The 25,975-nt window shown below is 31.1% G+C and overlaps 3 protein-coding genes across 3 annotated transcripts; 2 read left to right on the top strand and 1 right to left on the bottom strand.

Annotated features, from left to right (window-relative positions):
• Positions 1 to 926: 926 nt before the first annotated feature.
• HELRODRAFT_165856 (hypothetical protein) lies at positions 927 to 5,681 on the top strand (the record flags this gene model as incomplete). Its single annotated transcript, XM_009032335.1, has 8 exons — positions 927 to 1,071; positions 1,972 to 2,140; positions 2,226 to 2,379; positions 4,041 to 4,229; positions 4,835 to 4,967; positions 5,029 to 5,189; positions 5,294 to 5,416; positions 5,499 to 5,681. 8 exons carry the CDS (start codon positions 927 to 929, stop codon positions 5,679 to 5,681), a joined length of 1,257 nt encoding a protein of 418 aa, XP_009030583.1.
• Positions 5,682 to 6,120: 439 nt separating this feature from the next.
• HELRODRAFT_189809 (hypothetical protein) lies at positions 6,121 to 7,974 on the top strand. The gene is made up of 2 exons (XM_009032334.1): positions 6,121 to 7,514; positions 7,535 to 7,974. The coding sequence occupies exon 1, from the start codon at positions 6,474 to 6,476 to the stop codon at positions 7,347 to 7,349; it is 876 nt and encodes a 291-aa protein (XP_009030582.1). The 5' UTR covers positions 6,121 to 6,473; the 3' UTR covers positions 7,350 to 7,514; positions 7,535 to 7,974.
• Positions 7,975 to 11,996: 4,022 nt separating this feature from the next.
• Positions 11,997 to 12,218, bottom strand: HELRODRAFT_138301 (hypothetical protein; the record flags this gene model as incomplete). Its single annotated transcript, XM_009032333.1, has 1 exon — positions 11,997 to 12,218. A coding segment is annotated over one exon (222 nt), but the record flags the coding sequence as incomplete, so codon positions are not given.
• Positions 12,219 to 25,975: the final 13,757 nt, after the last annotated feature.

Raw genomic sequence — 25,975 nt, 5'->3', positions numbered from 1 at the left:
ATAACGTTATTACTACTGAAAAGCTCTTTTCGGCTTCAACTGCCATCATCAGTGTAGTTATACAGTATTGTTCCGTCTTTGTGTCATTGTTTTCACAGCGACTTTAAGAAACACATGATTAACTTTAATCCTAATTAAGTTACAATCATATTATGATGCTATATTCCGCCACTTAAATATTATTTTGAATCTAGGTTTCAATGTTGAATAATTAAAAACATATACAAATAATGATAGATTAAATAAGACATGCTTGTCTTGTTTTGTATTTAATGGTAGCTAGATAAATAATAATTTAACGAAGTATTGAACGACATAACTTCAACAAAGAATGCATTGATGTTGGTTTTCCACTCCATCCATCTGGGACCAATCGTACCCCATGAACTGCCGACCAGGCGGTAGAGAGAGCAACTTAGTTAGATGTGAAACAAAATATCCAATCTTAACTTGTTAAATAAAGTATCTGACCTATCAACCCCGTGCTTCATGCCTTATTTAAGTTTTCATTATCTTATCATTGCATGTGCAACGTGTAGGTACATACAACGTAAATATAAATACGTGTATATGTCAATACAACCTGCATACAGTGCACGCTACGTTTATGTACAACGTGTATATGAGCAATTAATACTATTGTTCCCATACAACTTGTATATTAAATAGACATACATTACTGTTTTCGCAAAAATCAATTTTCAGTGATATCTTCAAAGAAATCACATACACGAGCGATGAACATCTGTGACCACCTCTGCTAAATTCAACGTCATTTGATCAGTTCGCGGTCGTGAATAATTTATGTTCGCAACGTTGTACGTAATGGAACACGTATATTAATAATAATATTGTTATTGAATTTCACTTCTTAAAACTATTTCGCGAGCATTTTACCGTATATAAAATTTTTAATAATTTAAAAAATGTTATTGAATGTAGTTTGGTTTCTGATAGTTACGATTTTTGACCGCTCGTCTGCTCGAAATGGTTTCATTAAAGATCAGAATGAAGATTTAGTTCAGTTCCCACCAAAGTTGCAGCCCAGTTTTGATAGCAACATTCCGATTGGTCATTTACGACCACTGGGTAGATTATTTTTATAAATCACTTTAAATTATTTTATTGTCACTCAACTATGTGTATGCATTATTATGTTTTACTCTTAAAAATTGGATGACCCAACACGAACATTCCAATTTGCTATCTGAAAAGATACTTTACATTTTATTCTTTTAAAACTAAAAAATAATATTGTTTAACGTTAATAAAACATAAAAAAGGAAAAAATTAACAAAACACTAACGACTGGATAGTGATAATAAATATATATTGTCTCAATTCAAACAATATCAATTGAATAATTTCAATTATTTGAATTCAGAAATATCATAGTTTTTTTTTACCCACATTCGATTCAACAATTTCGAAAGTATGATTAACGTAGTTTGTCAATTACGTTAGGCCAGTAGTGGGCAAACTGCGATCCGCGGGCTGCGTGCAGCCCACCAAGCCATTTTATGCGGCCCCAAGAAACAACAAGGGTCGTCAGCCACAAATGTTGCCCCTTTGGTCAACATTTCAACATTTTAGAAAATCCTCCCCAGTCAACGTTCGGAAAATTTATATGTATATGTATATATATATATATATATTTATATGTATATATGTATATATATATATATATATATATATGCGGCCCTCATAGTAAAAAGTTTGCCCATCCCTGCGTTAGGCACTGGTAGAACCCATCAAGCCGTCGATTAAAAATAATAATTTAAAAATAAAACAAACTCGATAACCGAACGGTGGCATGTGTGTGTGTATATGGTGTGTCTGTGTGTGTTGTGTGTGTATTTTTATTGGTTGATAAACATAGCCCTCCAGCCGTACTTGCATAAGCAGATATAGATGTATTGATTAATGTATTGATTAATATATTGATTAATATATTACAAACGTTTTGGAAAGGATGGCAGAACTTACCTGAAGGCATTATAGCCGAAGAAAAGGGAATGTTGTCATACGAGAAGTTTTTCAAAAAGTACGTCTCCAAACAAAAACCTGTCGTATTCAGAAATGGCATAACGGAAGCTCCTGCTTTGGTCAAATGGAGCAAAAAAAATTATTTGAAAGAAAAGTAATGAATTTAATTATACAGTCTTACTTTGTAAATGTTTTATAAATTTTAAATGCTTTTGCCGATACTTCATTAATTTGTTTAGGTTTTCTCATATTGACGTTAACGTTACTGTAAAAAAATCTAAATCTGATAACATCCCAAAAACCATGAAGTTTGGAAAATTTTTGAAAGATTATTTGTACGACAACCTCTACATGTCCAACTACGTGCCTCAAGAAATGATGGCGGACCTCGTGGTATTTTCTCTTTTGAATATAGCTTTTAAAATATTTTTTGTCAAATATTTTAAAGTCAAATAAATGTAAAAAAATTCACGCAAAATTTATGTATGGCGTCAAAAAGCAAAATTAAATAGCGAGATCCCCTGAACAAAAATCACACATCGGGAAAGAAACAATAGCTAAACCACAATGACGAATAATTTTTTTATTATTCTTTAAAAAATCAGAATCTGATAGACGTAGAAACTGTTACAGCATGCAAGGTATAAAATGGTAACGAATACATAAATAAATAGCGGAGAAAAAAAAGCAATGATTTAAAAAAGCAAAGAAATAAAGTAATTTATTAATGTACTAGTAATGACTTAGTGAGTTAGTGAAGTGATCGATAAGAAAAAGAAAACTATATTGAGTAAATGAAAAAGTTTTATTGACTTTTAATGTACTTCAGGTGTCTTGTGAGGAAGGTCTTATCCTGATATGTTGATTGAGTGGCGGACTTGATAGTTATGCTTACGTTGATGAAGATTGTGTGTAGTAGTTTTGATTAGTGGTAGTAGAGGGTGGATGACGTGGTTGTTGTTATTTTGTTTCTTTCTTGAACAGTCTTGAATCGAGTGTGTTGAATATCTGAGTGATGGTAGGATATGATGCAGGGAGATAGTTGAAGCGAATTAGTTTTTTGATGAGAGATTGTAGTTGCTAAAGTTGTTGTTGTGTAGCAAAACCAGACTAGGAGCGAGCTGCATATTTGATGCGTGAGATGATAAGTGATTCACTGATCTCGAATAATTTGATGCCTCTGAGACCATGGGAGTGAAGTGTTTTGAGTGCGTGAAATGTTTGAAAACTTTTTATGATGATGTGATTGATATGAGGTGCTATATTAAGTGTGGAGGTAAATGTGATGCCTTATATTTTTAATTAATTCGTGCGAGTGATTGATGGATGCTCTAGAGGTAATGCTATTTTCTTGCGACTATTGTGAATGATGAGTTCGAATTATTTATTAAAGCTTAGTGACAGATTGCATTGCTTTGGCCATGTGGTTAATGAGTCGAGTTCTGACAATAATAACAATACTGTATCATCAGCTGCTATAAATTTTTAAAAATATTATAATTGCTAGTTAGATAAATGTCAGGTTAGTTGAGTTGAGTTATTTGAGCCATAACCATGACAACTAAAAATACCTAAATTTTTCATGTTTCAATGCTAGTTAATTATGGAAATTAGTTAAAATTATTTTTTTGTTTTTCTTTTCCAAATGAATTTGTATTTTATCACAAATTTTAAATCCTCTGTTTCATATTTTCGTAGTGGCAAAGTTTCAGGTAAAAAACTTTTTTACAATTTGGTGTCTTTCTTGATTTGATGTTTCAAAATTTTTATCTTCTGTTTGATTGGCTCAAGGCGTGTATTTAAAGCTTCTGCTTGATTTCGTTTTGAAACGCTGCCTCGTCATTTGTCACCAAGCTTGCGTTTGCCTTATTGAGCTTAAATAATGTTTCGTTTCAACAAAATGATATGCACAGGGTGTACAACATAGAAACAATGAAATCGCGTGTCTTTAACAAAAATATTTCAACAAACGGTGCATTTTATTACATTTATAAAAAATTTTTTCATTTTAGTTAGCATCAAAATTAAGTAATAATTTATCACTTTTTTCATAGTTGCCTAGTTGTCTGAATTGTGCTTTTGAAGACTGGCTCATGGAATGTGAACTATGGATGAGTTCGGGAGGGACCAGCAGCTTACTTCATTCACATGCCGATCACGATGTTCACTGCATGATATCCGGCCGAAAAGATTTCATACTTATTGAGCAAAACTACAAGCATGTTTTTAAATTTATTGAAAAGGTAAATATATGAATGTCAAAATTTGATACCTTTTGAAATTTTTCACATAACCATACTTTATCATTTTATTTTTTTTTATTAAAAATATATATGATGATGTAAAATAACTAATGAAGCGTTTCCATTTCTACCAAACATTTTTGAATCACAGCAAATAATTTTATCAATCAGCTAACTGAACAGACTGTCAATCAGTCCAACATCAACCAACCAATTTATGCATTATAAATTTTTATAGTCCTATAATCTTTTGAGATCTTACAAATTCAGATGTTACAGGCTAGGCAAATGTACCAAATAACGCATTCTACGTTCAAGCATATCTATTTATAACAAATAAATGTTCTTATTTAAGAGGCTCATATTTTATATTCATCAAATTTGATCTATTGTTGATTTGTAAAGGATTTGATCAGCCCCAATGTTTGAGTGTTTAGACGCTTTTAATGTTTCTATGTTCTAACGCTTCTGATGTTGGTTTGTTTAATCTTGTTGGTAAGTCAAAAACCACAAAATTGAAATTTTTTTACATGAGTTATACACCTTTAAATATCCTATAGCCATTAAATTTATGAAATATTTGCTACGTTTTAAATGGTTCATAGGAACATTATCATGGTGCCGGATATTCTGACATTGACATGGATCAAATAAATATGTTCAAAGATCGAGAAATCGGCAATGTTCCTTGGAGGTGGAGCACATTGAGGCCAGGAGATTGCATATTTGTACCTGCTGGTAAAATGAAATTATTATATTTTCACAAGAATAGAAATTTTGGTATGAAAATTTTGTACAGGTTACTTGCACCAAGTACGATCTTATGGAAAAAGCTCATCATACACCAATCATTTTGCTCCAACTCCGAGCTTAAATTTTGCCCACTGTAAAGAAAATTACAACAAAGAGTATCCTCTAAATGAAAAACACTTTTTATGGAGTTACATAAACGGAAAATTGGTAAATTTTACATTTGATCTTCCGTATTAATTTAAGCTTGGCTTTGTTTACTTTTTGTTAATTCCAATTTTTTTTAATTTTTTTACGATTTTTTTCAATTCAAGCTGCTTGCTAATGATAATTTGGATGCAAAAACTGTAGCAAAAATTTTGCTGATGATTATTCGGAACCAAACGACGTTGACAAAAGGTCTTTTTGAAAGTTTTTACGACGACGTAATGGCACAAGTATTTATCTTCAGTTTTTATGGATTGTGGATTTTATTAATTCAATCGAATAACATTCAAAATGCTGCAACATAAACTACAGGCTACAAATTATCCCCCTGTTAATGAAGTGTGGTCACTGCTCACATCAAGTTACCAAGCCGACGTTCAAAGCATCTCTAGAGTTTATATCTCGAAGATTCCGAATGAAACACTCAATAAACTGGCTCTAATATTTAATATGTCCCGTAGGCAAATGTGGCCGGCTAAAAAAGATGAACTTTAAACTTTAGCAATATTATTAAATAAAAATAGCTAATACATTCGCAAGACAAGATTGTTTTTTGTTTAATTTTCTACAAAAATAATTTTATTTATTTTAATAAAATTACGATCATTACAATTTTTGAATCACTTTATTATATATTATTTTTTATGCTATTATCTCTATCATCTAGGCCAGCACATTTCGTGTGGAAGCTGTTTTCGCACTGAAAACCTTTAACACATTGAGAAATATCTAGGTGTTTTTGAACATTTAGATTTCATACATTTCGTTGCCATTATATTATTTAACAAGTAATTTACAGAATTTCACGAGCCAACTATTAAAACTGAAAAACAAACTTGAAACTTTATACAAAACCAAAAAATACTTTATACAATCCTTTATACAATCCTTTATAAATAAACTATGTATGCAAGCTGTGTACGCAAGTGAATCAAGTGACAATGCTGCTTGTAAAAAAATATTACTAATTTATTAATAAACTACAAAATTAAGGGAACTTTTATAATAAAATATATATTATTGAAATTTATTTTGTAATTTATTAATAAATTACAAAATTAAGGGAACTTTTGAAGTATAATATATATTATTGAAATCCCAGAATAATCTAAGTTCAATCAACTTTTTAACAGAAATTAACGTTCAATAACACAAAATTTAACTTTAGAACAGAGAAAAGATAACACAAGCATAGCGTTGAGAGACGTTTGGTATATATGAATAAATATTATATATATAATATTCTGTAAACAATTTCAAAGTTAAAAAAGAAGAAAACTGCGAAATATGGAAATGTCTACACTAGACAGAAATCAATTAGAACATATGAGTTTTATGAGAAGACCGGTTGAAAATTTTGAAGAAATATCGTCATCGTTATCCTGTGATACATCACCAGCGTCATTTTGGTCAACGCCATCATTAGAATCGACGTCACCAACTATCTTGACATCACCCCAGCAACAGGAGCCACATCAACAACAACTTCCAGAAAAAATTCAAAAACAACAGCCACAAGAACAAACTCAACAGACATATCCACAATCAGAGCAACTGCTACAAGATGAATATGATTCAATTTTATTTAAGAGTGATTCAGAAAGTGAGGAGGAAGAAGATAGAGAAAAGCGTATTGAACAACTTAGAAAGAAACTGATGAAGCAGCTGAAGGAGATTCACGAATGGGGAGTACGAGAAGAGATGAAAATGAAACAATATAACCAGTCTCAAGAACAAATTCTCCTGAAACAAATGCCAGTTCAACAAACGCTGAGACAACAAATACCACAACAACAGTTACAACAACCCCATCAACAAATGCTGTACCAACCTCATCAAATACAACTTTTTTATGTAAAAATACCACATCAGCAAATACCCCGGCAACTAGTACCACAACAAACTCATCAGCAACTAAAGCAGTTGACAAAACAAAATGAACAACCTCAGCAACAATACCAACAGCAATACCAGCAACAACAATACCAACATCAATACCAGCAACAACAATATCAACAACCTCAGCAACAATATCCACAACAGTATCAACAACATTTCAACAAACCCATATCAGTTTGGACAACAGCAGCTTCCCTAACAGCACCCCGCAAAACGGCGTCAATCTTCACCTACAACAGAGTCGGGCCAGTCTCTATCGACTAGACTGGCATCAAACATCGAAATGAACAAAACGGCACAGAAAGGAGGCAGATGTCTCTATTCAAAGGATCTAAGTGATTCTCGAAATAGAATATTGGATAAATAAATTTATCACGGAGAGAATTAAGAAAGAATAAATAAGAAGTAAATCGCGCGTTATATATATATATATATATATATATATATATATATCTATGCATTTACATTTACATGTGCATTTCTACTATTTTTTATAAATTATATTTTGTGTAAAAATATATGTGTTCTCTCTTTGTCAGCAAAAGTTTTTAGGCTGAATTTCATTTAAATTGAAAAAAAAATCTTGTTTCAATTTTTCGTCTGCTCCGGTTTTAGATGTTTCGAAATGAAAGATAAACTTTCTTGCATCTGATTTGATCATTTTGATGACGATAAGTAATAAATTTTTTATCTTCAACATACGACATTTTCGTCATTTTTTGGTCACAATTTCACTTTAAACAATCTTTTTTTATTAATATTTTATTGAATAAATTTTACTAAAGGTTTTTATTTACTTCTTAAATTATTTATTTTTTTATTGAGAAACACTGCGAAATATGTTTTAAAAAGTGAAAGGGTAGAACCATAAAAATGAATGAAAATATTTTTGTTCGTGTTCATAGCTCATATTCAGAGGAGGCCTGTCAAGCACGACGATCTCAAATCAGCGTGACCTGACCATATGAGACCAGAAAAAAGATTCTATGTATGCTGAAATATTTTGCAAATGCATGGAATAAATCAATTTAAAAATAATCAAAATGAATAATTTAAAAAAATGAATGAATATTTATTAATAAACTATAAAAATGTAAAAATTATAATATTTGATGATTTTTCATGGAAGGAAACTAAAGAATGAGACCAGACTCTAAAGCACATTGGTATCATATGGATGCTCATATTTCAATAATGTGATAGTGCGGTTATCTATTCATATTTTTATACTTTGAACGTATAAAGGTGATAGTGTTCGAAGACACATTTGAGTACAAATACAAATGTATTATATTAAATGTGACGTGTTATTCGGATCTAGAAGGCCATGGCTCCATCGTTGTCAGCAGTATTTGTAGTAAATAAATATAAAACACTGTTTTATGTAGAAAATCAATCAAAAATTTACGTGATAAGCAATCAAAAATTGTTTTTAATTTTTGATTTTTTCTGATTTGAATATTTGAAGCAATTTTTTACAAATACTAACCGATAACTCCACATGTAATTAACCCAAGTAGCATTGAGTACAAATTTTACGTTAATTATTATTTTTTTCTTTCGAATACTAAACATTAACTACCAAAACTAGTAAACGTCATTGCCACGAATAAAGAAATCGATTTACCTTAAATGATCTTACCGCACTGCACTAAACACGCCTAGCAAATGAAAAAAACTTCCATACACTACCATACGACTCGTAGCAACCAAATCTAATCCAACGTTAACAACGCAACAAATGATTTCAGAAAAATTAAACTAAAAAAGTTATTACTGATCCATGCTTCTACAGTCAATTGCACGTAGACAAGAGAGAACAGTTGAATCGGCCAGTGTAAACCATCTGTCATCCATTTTCTACTTAGCGGTTTCAACAACTGGAAAACTAATACGATCTGTTTTGTGTAGCGTGATTGTTTGTCAGATAATTTCACAAGGCCACTGCTACAACTACTGATGCTGCTACGACTAATACCACTATTACTACTTCAAACTTAACCTCCATAGCAGCAGCGAATAAGTGTACACTATTTTATCATTCATCCTAATCTAAATATTCTTTGGTCATGAGCGTTACAAATGTCTTAATTGAAAAAAAAACTTAAATAAGCATGATACATAGAACATGTGAAAAAGAATAAAGAACAATAAAGTGTAAATAAAGTGTATTATAGTTACAAATAATTTATATAGATATATTTCACGTTTGAAAATTCTAAATAAAATTAATTTTACAAAAATTAAATTTTAATCAATCGTTTATTCATTTACATAATTCTTTTATATTCGCCAATTTCTCAAAGGAATCAACAACATGCACGTGGCAGGCAAGGAACTCTTGGCATTTGAACCCTATCGCTGAAACAGCAACCTAAACCATTACACTACCTAATAAAATAAAATATACGGCTACCTATGACTACACCAAACTGTCTGTTCCAGACAAGTTCATGCCAGGAATCCCCATTGACGACCGAATTTGAAAATAAGCCATCTGAGTCAAATGGATAATGGCAATTGACTATTTCGTCCAGGTCCAGACGTCAAATTTCTTCCAAAGCAGAAGTGAGGGGCCGCATGGACATAGAAATTGATTCCCGTAGGGCTAAACAGTCCATTAACCAACTGTTAACTAAACTGGAAGTAATCTTTAATACATTTTTACATTTTAAGTTTATTATTTTATATTTATCATGATCTATTAAATATATGGTTAAATCCGTTAAATTTAAAGTAACCTAATCATATTTGAAACTTTAACCGAATTTATTAAAAATAAAACCGGCGATTCTGTGTAATGAATAAATTTAAATCTTCAAAAATTTTTAAAGAAATAAAAAACGAAAATGTGTTTCTTCATTTATTTACAATATTCATTTCCTAAATATATGCATTTTATACTTCATGATTTTTTAAAGCTTATTAAACACTCCAATCATGTACACTTTCATGAAACGCAAAATGAAACAAAACAATAACTGGATGCTGCCAGAAAACCAACAAAAAGCGACGAGTGCCTATTATTTCAAAATCATTCAAATTCTACAATTAGTAGTCCCTCTGCATGAAATGGTTGAAACATCTGATATACACACATGAAGTTATATAACCTTCACCAACATCAATAATTCAAAAAATCCTACACGTTTAAACTCCTTACCGACGGAACGTGAAAACCAGTACGTAGTTATTTTTAAATAAATAATTGGCACGTTTTTCAAACAGCAAGTTTTATAACGGGGTATTTTGCATCGGCCACAATAAACGTGATTGAAATATTAAAAAATGATAGCTAAGGTACAATCACTCGAACCAATCAATTGATGCAGTCAACAGTGGTGGCTCTACATTGTGGTCCAGTTAGTGATTTTTTTAACACGGCCTACAATAATCTAAAAAAATGCATAACAGAGCCACCGCCCACAAAACGTTAAAATACAAACGATTTTAAAAAAATGAAATAAAATTCTCACAATGCAGTTTAGGGTAATTAAAACTAATTTTAAAAAAATTTACATCGTAGACGAAAAAAAATAAAATAAAAGCCCATTGAACCCAACCTGGCATACATGACCACGCAACTACACAAGTGATTAAAAATCGAACAGCAAAAATTTCTAAAAGGCACAAATACATAGAGGAGTGTGTTTAAGTTTAATTAAATGAGTTAGCACTTCGACGCAAGTTATAAAACAATTACTCACCCGTGAGGCTACGATTGATTAGAATTAGATTCGACATTTTAATTATTAACAGTTGTTCTAAAAAAGTGTGAAAGTTAACTTTAGAAATTTTGTGCAATAAACTAATAAACCTAAAATATTTAAATAAGTTCAAGCAAAAATTAACAACATACGAGAAAAATACCAAAACTGCAACTTTTATTTATTTATTTATTTATTTATTTATTTATTTATTTATTTATTATGAAACTAGAATAACGGATCAATAACGTTAATAAAATAATAATTTCAAAGTAACTTCGAAAAAATACATTGGTAAATAAAAATAAGAAATGAACGCCAAACACCAAAGATAAAATAATAAAGACTCATTCAAAGGTTGAAGTCATCTTTTTAAAACCGTTACAATTCACACATTTTAAATGTTAGCATTATTCAAATCAGTTTGAACTAGAGACCCACCGAATGCTTAGCCCAGTTTGTACCTTCCATACACACTCAGCAGCATATCAAGTATCAAATAATCCCATAGTTTATTGTGGAACACATGATGAAAAATAAAATGCAACGCTCGAAGCCACGTCGCTGACGTACAACGTGGAATGACATACATCAACATCACCCATCAAGAATCATAATACCTACCAATTCATTGCAACGTCCTACATAAAATGCCTTACAAACAACTCCACTATCACCACACAAACACACGCCAATGTTTTCAAGGAGTAAAAAAGTTTGCACAATGAAACCAATTTAAATTTTAATACATATACATATTCACACGCACACACACACACACACACACAAGAGGGAATGCGTGTGTACAGACAAATTCAAAATGCAAATAAACAAATAACCTAACCAACATTACAAATGACCTACCGATTGAAAAAAGCTAATATGTATGAAATAAATAAATAAATATATGTATATATATATATGTATGTTGGAAGGAGACCAGATTTTATACAAGACCATACGAATTCCACCGAATTGTTGGCAACAATTCTGTAGAATTCATACAATATTATATATAATATATATAATTCATTTATTTATTTATTTATATTACCAAACACATGCATGTATTATTTATTTACATTACCACACACGTGCATGCATGCTTGCATGTACAACAATTTTCACACAGAATAGTAAGTAAAAAACGTTAGAAACCAAATTGAAATAAGGACATTTACAAGGAGAATTTATTATAGGCGAATTGGAGTTCAGCATTCTCCCTCTTCAGCCTGGCAAACTCTTCATCCAACCTCTGCAAATCCATCTCTTGGCAGTTTATGTGAGTAGTTGCATTTTCAAGGATTGAAACTTTTGAAAACTTTCCATTTCCTTTCATGGATGGTACAGCGTCTCGTAATGAAAAAAACAACTCTTTCAAAGTGCTTCTCCTCTTCCTCTCCAGGACATTGTGTTGGGCTCGTTTGCTAGTGTCTTCATTTTGGTAGCGTCTTTTACCCGCATTTGCATTATTTCGTCTGTTGGCAGGTGATAGTTTAGTGTTTTGTTTATTGGACTTATAAGACTTTCTGTATGATGCTGAATGACTTGGATGGTAGGCAGGAGATGCCGGGTCTGAATGGCTGTATATGTGAGGATGTGATTGCTGTCTTTTAGCTATTCGTTCTGAATGTACAGAAGACTGTGGTGAGGGGGAAATGTGCAAATGCATATAATCATCAGATGCGAATGATATTTCACTGTGTTGTCTCTGCAAAGCACGATTTGAACTATAGTTGTGAACAACTGCTATTTGAGCTGATTTGGAAGAATAAATAGGCAGCACCACTTCGTTGTCCAATGTCTCAACATCAATCATCTTCTCTTCATCTGGTCACAAAATTCATTGAGAGATTGTTAAATCGAGTATCATTTTTGAAATATTAATAATTATTCAACACCAAAAAACATGCAAGTACCAAATGATGTATGTTATTACATAAATATATGAAAATTTACGTGATGAAGCATCACATCTGAAAACAATAGCAACCCTACCGGAGCCGGATTCACTGTTCCAAAGTTCTACAAAATCAACTTCATTTAAATTTTGATGATGGTGTGTTTGAGGTTCTGGCTTGATAGAGACGGGCTTCTCACTGGTGGGATTAATGAGGCTGCTCCAATTGCACATAGTATAGTTCCCGAATTCAGCTATTATGAAATAATATGAATGATTTTCAAAAATTGAACTGACCAATGAAAATACAAGAATCTAAGAGCAGAAACACTATCTTTACTAACATAAAATATCTTCATTTATAATGCTGTAGATATCTTCTGCATTTGAATCTGAGCTATAATCACTGCATGATTTTTCTGTTTTTACCAAAGTTTCTGTTTGAAATAAAATTTAATTAGATAAAAACTTGAAATAGATCAACAAAAATAAACTAAATTTTAACATTGTCTGCTCAATCACCTGCACTAGCAATTGCATAAAATTCCTTGAATTGCCTTACAATAACGATCAACTATCAAATTTTAACGAAATACAAAATTACTGCTAAAAAGCTGTTTCTTATTTCTTCATGACTGACAACTCCATGTCTTGCTCGATGATTGATTGACTATAAAGGATTGACAATTACGGCCAAATTACTTTACTAGACCTAAATATCCTTTCTAAATAAATTACTGTTTGACTAGAATGAAATTGTGCTCAGTGCTCTTAACAGGTACACAAACAAATCTTCAATCTGGTCATTATCAGTCAATCTCCACATTGTCACTGTCAGGTCAGGTCAATGCGTACTCTGACCTTTCTCCAAAAACTTAAATGCAACCACCTACATATATGTACATAAGCATGTGTACGTGTGCATGAATTACCATTATGAATATTTACATAGCGCTAATCAAAAAAATTTCATCAAGAGCACCATTATTGATTAAAAAACAGAGATGCATGTATGTATGTGTGTATGCATATATGTATGCATGTACATGTGTATGTACGTGTGTATATATATATTTATGTATGTATGTAGGTATGTACATAACTATGTGTATGTCTATGGAAGCTAAGAGTATTGCTTGAATAAAGTTTATAAATCAACATCATGCTATGGTGCCTCAAGTAGTTCAATGTCCTTACAAACAGATATCATGCTAATATAGTTGCTTATATATATATATATAGATAGATAGATATATATATATATATATATATATCTGTGTGTGTGTGTGTGTGTGTGTGTGTGTGTGTGTGTGTGTCTATATTCAAATTAAGTGCCATACATCAACTTTAAACATATTCTGTAAACAGATTAATCTGAAGGTTCTGACACAATGCATGTTTTAAAGCACGCACACACGCACACGCACACACACGCACACACACACGAAAACAACCTATAATATATACACTTTTTATTTAACAGTGTTTTTTTGTTTGGGGTATATTCAAAACAGTTTCATTATAAATAGCTGCACAGTGCTGTCATAAATGAGTTGAGATGTTGGTTATATAAATAATCCCTCTCTCTCTCTTTATCTCTCTCTTTCTCTCTCTCTCTCGTTATATATATATGTTGGTAATAGACCATAATTTTTACAATATTCTATAAATTCTACCGAATGTTTGGCATTAATATTTGTAGTTCGTTTAATTTAGATGGAAATTAGGTGTCAAACGAACTACAAACATATTAACGCCAAACATTCGGTAGAATTAATAGAATATTGTAAAAATATATATATATGTATATATATATATACACGCACACTGGTAAAAGACCTTAATTTATGAAACCTCTTAGCATTAGTTTTTTGTTACATTTCTCAATATTTTTAACTAAATTCTTGTTGTATGTATACCATTTTATACATTCTACAGAATTTTTGGCATTAATGATTTTATCAGCAGCAGGATTGGTTGGTGTAGCATGACAACCTCCAATCCGTGCATAAATACATGCATGCACACATTTGTTCATTGTGAAAGATGCATTCACAATTTGTCTCATATTTGACATAAAAATTGATACGCCATTTATAAAAATATAAATATATAACAAATAATTTTAAATAACTATTTTAATACACCTACAGTCCTGTGTGGTTACTGTAGTTCTCTAAGTCTGATAGTTATACTAAGAACTATGTTATACTAACTATGTGTAGCTGTTGCGTCATTATATCAAATAATAATTATATATATAAAAATTTCAAGTGCGTTAGTAACAAAATTTTCAGTTGTGGTCCACCCCTGAGACACATTTTTTAAGTGGTCCTTGAATCTCAAAAGGTTGAGATGCGCTGATTATAAACATTGATGCTTTGGTGCAAACAGCATGAGTATGCCTATTAAATTATTAAATTATCCTTTAATAAATTTAAAAGTTCATACATACAAACTACATCATATGTATATGTGTGTGTTAGTGTGTGTGTGTGCCTGCAACATGAAAAATGCATGCACAATGAAGCAATCTCAGACTGAAGCCTATTAAGATTTGTGTGTTGAAATGAAAACACATGTAGAAGAGAGGATACATCAGTAAGCACATTGCACATGTATCTGCAAATGTAAACACCTGTACTGTCTCTGTTGTTCATGCTTACTACCTAGCTTACATCTACAATGTGATTAACTAGAGACAAGAGACAAAAAGGGGAAGTAAACTTCAGATTCATTCACTGCATGTGGGATTTCTTATTAGGATCATAGTAAAAATGAGTACAAGCAAATGTTCCCTGAGGGTCTCAGTAATAAATTTGTTGAGATGTGTTGGAAGTGAAGCTATTGTGGTCCAAAGTTGAAAGTACTCTGCATTCACAATCAGTAGTTTAGATGTTTCAAATTAAACTCCATCAACAATCCAATCCATATTTTGGATGGCTTGCTATGCTGAATACAATGATTCAAACAAATTAACACAGCTACAAATCATTATCATTATTCTATTCTAATCAACTCCTGAAGTGCCAGAGTTCAATTGGGAAGTTATTTATCATTGTTGCACCACTCAGTTAAAGCAGAGCAAGAATTGTATGAGCACTTAATATTGCATTACAACATTATATTCTTCTTTCAGACTAATTACCATTTCAAGACAAGAAATAATGTTGCAGAGAATCCACATGTTCCCTGATGATGAATAATAATTACCATTGAACACATTATCTATTAGAATCCCATAAGAATTTAAATCTTAGTTTATTTTTTTTTTATTTTAAGCACAAATGTCATTTCTATGCTAACAGAATATCTCTTGATGGCTACAAAAATATATAAATAAATAGTCATGAACTAGTGAACTGAAACAACGTGGTTGCAGGAATCATAAAATTTATATATGTGTGTGTGTGTGTGTGTGTGTGTGTGTGTGTGTGTGTGTAAGTGTATGTCTAAACAATAAAAAAAGAACTGAGTAATGAAATGAAATAATGTTGCATGTATTACACTTGCAATGAAAGAGAGCAGCATGTATTAATCTGTTAATCTGGTTTACAAGTTCATTAAAGTTGATTGTGGTAAGGTGATTAATGTTTTCATTGGAATTAAACTTTATTATCGTTACAGGTTTTATTTATTTTTTAATTTTCATTCTATATTATTTCCAACATTCATATCAAATATATGCTGTAGACACTGTCTTACATATGACTAAATACAACATGCAACATTCACTTTAATGTCTAGCTTAGACCAACAAGCAACATTCTACATTCACTACACAGTCTAACACAGACCAAAATGCAACATTCACTACACAGTCTAGCACAGACCAAAATGCAACATGCCACATTCACTACAGCTACACTATCTAGCATTAATATAGACCAAAATGCAACAATCACTTTGCTGTCTAGCTCTAGCATACAACAAAATGCAACATACAACATCCATTACACTATCTAGCATACAACAAAATGCAACATTCACTTATCTGTATAACATACGGCAAAATGCAACATACAACACAATATAGAAATATAGATAGCTTAATGCTAGAAACACAATACAAAACCTATACTTCTGCAAAGGTTTAACAATTCATAACAGAAATTTTGAAATAAACAAGACTATTAAATTAGTAAAGGCATCAACAAAAAACCGAATGAAAATTATATAAAAAAAATAAAGAAAGCATACTTGAAGGGCTTAGTGTGTGCGTTGGTGTTGATGAAAAAGGATGGATTGGAGAACTCGTGCTCATCGACCTCGGACATATCTCATCGGGGTTGCAAGTATTTTCCAACCAATCATCTTCTAAATAATTTGCCGATGTAGGAAAAAATATATCTAAATTTTCACAAGATGTACATGGAGAAGAAGACCTATATGATAGTTGTGACGATGTCTGTGAATCTTCGCTGTTTTTGGTGGAGTGCTGTTGAAAGATAGGTGTATATTGAGACCACATAGGATTATCATCTCTTATTAAAGCTGTTCTTTTTCTTTTTAAATCACATTTAATACAGTTTTGTTTGATGATGGGTCGTTGAACTGTATCAAAGTTGAAAGTTGTTCTGTGGAGTTCGTTACTCATTAGTGGGGAAAGAATTGAATCGAGTGAACTCTCCCCCAGAGCATGGCTAAGATCAAATGATATATCCATTTTAAGGCGATAATAAAATCATTAATAATCCTAGTTCTTCTTATCTGAGACCTTAAATAATTTAATATATTAAGATTAGTTAAAAGACAAATAATTTGAGATATTAAAAAGAAATGAAATAAATTGAGAATTTAAAAGATTAATAACTAATAAATAATTCATGTTTGTTGGTCAAAAATCAAAGCTTAATATAGGCACATATGCTTAGCAGACCTGTAGTGAAAGTAGTAGTGTAGTGAAATTGTAAAATTACGTTTGAGTCTGAACTATTATTTTTTGTAAGACACGATTTTAACAATAATAATAATGATGGCAGTGGAAAATAAAGTGATTTTTTTAAAAATAGATTTAGATTTTATATCATGATCAAATCATTTGACATTGGACCAAACAATTTTCAGACACGAACTTTTTAAAAGCAGGTCTGAAACACGTTAATAATCTCATCAACAGATTTTCTATATTTCAATATGAATACTAACATACATACATATATGCAAACATACATACATACAAACACATGTATAAACATACAATACAAACATAGGAAGGCTTCGTATGTTAGTTATACATGGTATAACAACGTTAATAATAATAATAATCATTCATAGTCCACATGGTTGGATTTCGCAACTGCGTTGCAATCCAATGTATTAAGATGAAATTCGATTAAAATGATAAAAAAATGACCAACCTGCCGCCAGACGATCCCGAACGAATTTTAAAAATTTTTATTCTCCCCAAAAAATGGATTTGACGAGTTAAATGAGATAGTTGAAACAAATTACGATCGGGTTCACTCGACTCTACTACACGTACGAGACAGCTACGAGTTTCATGTAATAAGTTGATGCTATTTTTAGAATTTGTGTCATATTAATGCGCTGAAACTTTAAAATATCCAAAAATTAAATTAGGAAAAAATTTGTACGTTCAAGTTGACCACTCGCAACGGGCACAAAATTTTAACTAACTGACATTCCAACGTGGTCATACATGAAGATTTATACGTAACGTCCTGCAGCATGAAAACACGTGCTTGGGTCTAGACAAAATAATGGGCGGAGCCTAACAACTGAAAGTTATTCTATTGGTTGACCTATACTAGGTCAAAGTGTACATTAATACATTAATATTTCATTGACAAAGAGCTAGTAAATGGCGGGAAATCTACTAATAGTTATGGAATGCTATCGCCTTCTCTAATGATCGAAGCGATTTTTAATTAAATTGAATTAATGTTCTTTTGTTTTTTAACCGCTTTCAATAATTTCTAATTTAAAGCTATCGCTTCGTTTCAATTTCAATTACCGAAAATGTTTAATTTAATTAATAATATCATAGATGTTATATTAATTTTATGTATAAATATCACTGTAGAAAAAGTACCGTCAATTCACAAGTTTCGTTTAAAAGGAAAATTACACACACACACCACACACACACACATACATATATATATAATATATATGTATATATATAAAATAAATATTTACCTATATATATATATGTGTGTATATATATATATATATATATATATTAATAATTTTAATTAAATGTTTGTTAATAGAAATAAAGTTTTAACTTTGTTGATAAAAATTTACTAAGACAAATAGAAAAATTCGAATATAAGTTGATAAACGCTAATAATAAATATGGAATTTATTACACACACACATACACACACATACATACATATATACATAATGTTCAATATATATATATATTTATTTATTTATATATGCGTATAATTAAGTTAACATTTTAGAAAAATATTATTAATTAACATTTCCAATGGCTATGTTATGTTAATGTTGAGCCAGGCGTACAGGTGGATTATCGGATTACCACATTGTGCACATTACACACACACACATACATGTTGGTTGCGTACATGTATTTACACAGAATGTGTACAGCTCAAACTATAGATTCATATGCACATGAAATGAATGTGCTCAAACTAGTCCATAGTTTTAGTAAATCCTTGTCGCGGAGCTATAGCTTCGCAGGCCAAAAGCCCGTACTGGCTTGATTTTATTCCTTGATACTAGAGTCTCGTATTTGTTATTGTATTGCTCGCCAATTTCAAAATGATGTTGTCATATCGTATTTCAGCATTATAATCTTCACTTTGCAGCAGCAATCAGATGAACATTGACCGTGCTGTGGGTGATTACATAATGTAACAAGTGCCGCAGGGTTAAGATACATCCATTAGCAAAGCTTCAAGTTCTTTGCTTTTGATATTGTTGATATTCGTTTTAATATCTACCATATTTGAAATTTTGTTCATGAACACAGTAAAAATTTGAACTCAATAAAAACTCCTAACTATAATATAACAGAACAGTCACTATCAATTAGTGTCATTTTAATTAGTTCCGTTTCGCTTACATAAATAACCATAGTTTAATTTGTATGGCCTATGGTGGTGCGATAAAAACGACTAAATCATCTAAAAAATAATAAAATATAATAAAAACTGAAAATTATTATTTACCATTAATAAATTCAATAATTTAGCTTTTTGAATTATAACATCAAATGCTTCTTTAAAATATACTAACCCGAATTACAATTCAAAATAGTTATTTTATGAATGATTTCACACACACGCACACACACACGCACGCACACGCACACGAATGATTGTACACACAAACACACACACACATATATATATATATTTAAAAATATGGAAGCGTCTATATATATATATATATATATATATATATATAATTTATTACCAAGCATAATTTTTGGATAGTGGCTGCGATATTTTCCTTGAACTTTGGTCTTGCTGATACTTACAGACAGACGATACGATAACTGAAAAACAGTGTGGAAAACAGGAACGATTTTATTATGACTCAGACTCAGTGGTCAGCATTAATGATAGTTAGAAAAATGCAAAATTTTTCTAAAAGAAAAAGTCATAAATAAAGTCATAACACATGTGCATTGGTTATGTGAGTGGGTATGTGGTATGAATGTATGCGTGTAGCGATATGGCGGAGAGAAGGAACTGAATTTTTTTGCAAAATTTTTTTTTTTCTCCTGCTTGCTGAGATTTCAAAATTTGGATATAGTCAAAAATAAGTGGAACAAGTTTAATACAAAAGTAGTTACAAATAAGAAAAATTTATTAAATTACGTTTTTTATCGTGAGAATAAGAACTATTTCGAAAAACAAAAGATGATTTTTCACTTCACGTTATTTTAAAAAATTAGCTATAGAAATAACCTTGAAATTTGGAAACCAAGATTTGAAATATTTAATTTAATGATTTATTAGGCTACGCACAAACACACACAAACACACACACCTATTCTAAACATGTGCCACACACACACACGCGCGCGCGCACACACACATATACATACATACAGACTATTTTATATTACAATAAAACTATTATAAAGGAGTCTATGATACATACCATACATGTATGTATACATGTCATATATAGCCTATCTATACATGTATTTATTTATTTATAGAATAAAAAGATGCTCTATAAATATTTGTATAATTGTAAAAAATAAAATATAAAATATTTGTATAAATATTTGTACGTCAAATCAGTACTTAAATTCACGCGATGAGCTTGCGTGTGTCGGTAGTCTTTGCTGCAATGATGAGATTAACTAAAATTTTGATTAAACCTTTTGTGTAAAATTAAAACACTCTCAACACTTTTATTATTTCATAACTTTTTATGTATGCTTTCTTGTTTTGTTGGATTTTGTGCTTAACAAAACTCATTTTTGAAAACGTATTGTCAGTGAACAATTTATCAAAAAATCTTGTTGTGACAATAGTTTTCGCTACAATATTCTCATTTATTACATAAGCTTGCCAGAAACTAGTTTAATGAATGACACATTAAAAATAAACGCATACATACATGCAGAAAAGAAAACACCTGTGACCTCTGCTTGTGTGTCAAGGCTGCGTAATTAAACAAGTGTTCAAAACATCGTGCAGACAATATAATATACATGATACATGTTATAATAGCGTAAAATTCATGTAACGTCGGGGTTCCCGTTCTGTTAACATTTTTGTTTATTAGTCTGAGGCTTCAATTTTGTTGGTAGACAGGAAACATTGCGTTGGCTATTTAGTATTTTATCGTAGAAGTCTGCTTTGAAAAGTTTATATATATATATATATATATATATATATATATATATATATATATATACATATATATTAGTTAAAATATATGAGACATCCTATTCTAAGTATATGGGACATCCTATGTAAAAGTTCATCTCTTGCTTAGCTAAAATAATTCAATCGACTAACTTTTTAAACTAAAATATGACAAAAACAATCTTGTTTATAATTTATTGTTTTTTTAATTATACTTTTTAATCAATAAAATCAGATGTACACTTATTTTTAAACAACAAAACCGCAGTTCTTCGATATCAGACGTTGGTAATACTGGTAGCATACGTATATATACTATATAGTATATAGATTAAAATAGTTAGCATACTATTGGCATCCATTTTAGGATCTACTCCTTGTGATATATATATATATATATATATATATATATATATATATATGCATATATATATATATATATACATATATATTTTTGGCATATATATATATATGCCAAAAATATATATGTCAAAAATATCTGTGGGAAATGTTTCTATCAACTGCATAGTTAGAACCATCAGACGCTTCCTCACTATGAAGTCAACTAAAACACTTGTACATAGTTTTGTCTGTAGTCGAATTGACTTCTCCAACTCAATAATGTAAGGAGTCAACTTATTCCTATAGGACTGTGTATGTGTTCAATCAGTACTAAACGCTGCAGCAAAACTGGTAGCTGGCGTTTCAAAGTTTCACCCCATCTCAGTATACATGCGTGATGAACTCCACTGGCTGCGATTTCCGAAAAGGGTTAAATTTAAAGTGGCACTCTTTGTAAGAGACTGTCTGACTGGAAATGCACCGTTTTACTTGAGTGAACAACTAATACCGGTATCAAAGGTACGTGGACGTAGTCATCTTAGGTTATCGGACCACCATGGGGATCTGGTTATTCCGTCCTTTAGTTCCTCAAAATATAGACGGCGGAAATTTGCTGTAATGGCGGGTGAAATTTGGAACTCACTTCCTGTAGAGTTGAGGGATGGTTCCATCACAGATCGACTGCTGTTCAAAAAAACATTGAAACATCATTATTTCAACACTGTACACCATAGAAAGCGCTTCTGAGGTCTTTTCGAGAGAGGCGCCATACAAGTTCTGATACTGATATATAGTGGGTTGACACTTGATTCCACAAGTACGTGAGTATATGTGCAGAAGCAGGTCGAAAAGTTTCACACTATATATATAACCTTATGAACTTTTAGAAGCAACTATCATATTAAGGCTTTGAAAAAGGATGCACATACATTTTTTCAATCGGTATCACGCTACATATAAAAAGGAACATACAGGAACATATAAAAAGATTCGTCTACTCAAAACGCAATGCACAATGACGGAACAAAGCTGGCTTAAGAATGCATTTATTAATTAAATAGGATGGAACATTGCAATTAACAGATTCGTGGACAAAAGATAGCAATGTTTAGCAACATACGCTTGGAAAGTGGTAACCAGTGTAACGCCGACTAACGTGTTCAAACCACATGCTGCTAGTAACAGTTTTTGCAGCCCGATTCTGAACTGATTGAAGCCTATACTGAATTGAAGTAATAATCAATTTTAAAATGAAAAAAACGTGCCAAAATAAGAGTAGGCCTATGCCTATCCAGATACCTTCTAACAACTTTTATTTTCTTAAAATGTAGACAATGTGCACGCACTACTTTTATAACATGCATCTGCGTTGTTAAATTCGAATCAAGCGTCATACCCAAATTTCCAGCATCTGAAAGTTCGTGGGAGCTATATAAGGAAAAAACTGAGATACTATTTTGATAGGTATTCGGGCTGCTGCTGAATTACCGATAGGAACGAAACACGTGTCCAGTTTATCCAAACGAATACTATTCTTTTCACTTCCGCTCACTGCTCTTCCTGGTTTGGTGTTCTCTTACATTAACGGTGTTGCAACACAAGGCACAACGAAAATTTATTTCAACTCAATTTATAGTGGTCAGATACAGGTTGAGTTTACTCAATTGTTGACGTGTCCCAATTGCTGGGATTTTTTTATTTGTGTTCATTTTCAATCTATTCTGAACCATCTAATCATCCATTTCCAACAAACAACAAACCAACCATTCTTTTAAATTATGAAACAACATATGTGAAATGCTGGCAATATTTGTATGTAATCAGCAAAAACGTGACATTGAAAATAAAATTTGCAAACAAAATCAACATGTTTACCGGTATACAACAAAAACAACGAACCCAGCACAGAACACTGAGAAAACTCGAACAAAACAGAATTTACATTGGCATACCAGCTTATGGTTGTTCTGAGCCATAAGAGACTAAAGTCGTTCAGCAACAATTCGCTCCATAAGCTTCGAAAGAAACTAAAGATTAGACACCAGCCAATAAGAGCTAATTTCATTTTTATCAAGATTTGTTTTTTTAAACAACGGTGTGACAACGTATGTTTGAGAGCACACACTATAAATAGACGTCAAAATGAAACAAATAACACTTAAAAAACACATCTTAATGACGAGACATAGCAGATGAACCCATAATCAGACTTACACACATAATACACACACACACAAACACACACCACGCACATATATCGACATATATTTATAACATTTTGAACGTAGCTAAATTCAAAAATTTAAAGCTGCTGGTTCGTGCAAACATTGCATTGCGTAACACTGCACACACACACACACACATATATATATATATACACACACACATATATATATAAATATATATGTATGTGTGTGTGTGCGTGCATAAGTTTAAACTGAGTGCATGCTAGAAGCAGGCAGCACACTGGACAGCAGTATAAGCTGCTTTGTTGAATTGAAGTTGCGCCATAGAATGTTTGCTTGTTCAACAGAATGTTTGGACGAGCCAGCAACGTTGCTGAATGTAACTGCGTTCAAACTGTTTTACAATTAGTGCAATGTTTGAAGGAGCTGCTTTTACAGTTTGTTTGTAAATGGCAAGTACGCTCTGGAAAGCAGTTGATTATTCCACAGAAATTGTAATTAAAATACTAAGTAACCATACGAACTGATGAGTAATAACACAAATCCATTTTTTTAGTTTTATAAATACTTAGTTGACATGATTAAAATAATTAAATAATAAGTTGAAATTTAATTGAACAAAAAATATTTATAAATGAAAGCTCTATATCACAAAATATCAAAACTTTGTAAACAAAATAGTAACATGATGATGATGGAGAAAAGCTTAAGTGAGAACGTTGGATAAACAATTCAATAGTTTGAGCAATATTACATATGTTAACAAAGGTTAACAAACAAGTATAATACAAAGAAACCCATCCTAACAAAACATATTTGATGAAAAATTCACTCAAAATAATATTTGACAAAGTCCATTCAAATAAATAAAAAAAGTAGACCATTATTATGACAAAACAATAAATAATATATTAATCGACAGTTAAATAATATTCTTCTCGTCAATAACGAAGTGTTGATATTGATTTGGTCACCGAGTTAGCTCAATCGGTAGAAGTGCATGTCTCGTGCTGCTATTACGCAATGGCATGGTTCGAATCTGTCTGTTCGAAACTCAAAAACCATCGTATCCGTACGATGTGGTGCTTACACGTGCATACATAATGTGCATAAGTGTCGTGTAATGTGGTGTGGATAGTACAGCATTTGTGGCGCAAAAGTTTAATTATAAGTAAGTTATAGAAAAAAAAGTAACCGGTTCTGCGTTTGACGGAACTGCATTTTAAAGAATAAAAAGAAAAATAAATGTGTTAAGGGGTATGCCAATATCTCTGGTACATTTACATACTCCGGAAAATTATTTTGCCATTGAAAATTGAATTTAAAAAATCTAGCGCATTTAGTGATCAGATGGGGCAAGACCATGTAGCAAAAGTGACTAATTAGAAAAAACGAAAATTTGTATAGATGAAAGTTTATATATATATAGATATATATATATATATATATATATATATATATATATATATATATATATATATATATATATATATATATATATATATATATATATATATATATATATATATATATATATATATATATATATATATATATGAACATCACAGCACGTTCGGTGTTAGCTGTTTAATTTTTTGATTTTTCAAACGGTAGATCGTAAATCATTGTCAAGTTTCTCGAGATCATAAACAAAATTTTGATTAATTTAAGCATGATAGAGCAAAAACATCTAATAATAAATATTCAACGACGTTCAATTGGAAGCCTTACCACTAATAAATTTAGAAACTGAGAAGGAATCATCGATAATGATTGCACGTAAAAGTGACATATTGAACAAAGTTGAGGATTGTACAATAATAATTAATTAAATAACGATCTACTGTGAGAAAAATCGAAAAATTAAACAGGAAGTTAACTAACGCGGAATATGCTGTGATTTTCATCAATAATTCCATTTCCGACA

Source organism: Helobdella robusta (assembly GCF_000326865.2).
Source record: "Helobdella robusta unplaced genomic scaffold HELROscaffold_8, whole genome shotgun sequence".
NCBI classification, from domain to species: Eukaryota; Metazoa; Annelida; class Clitellata; order Rhynchobdellida; family Glossiphoniidae; genus Helobdella; species Helobdella robusta.
Note: the sequence above shows the minus strand (reverse complement) of the source record. Positions and strands in the feature narration are given on the sequence as shown.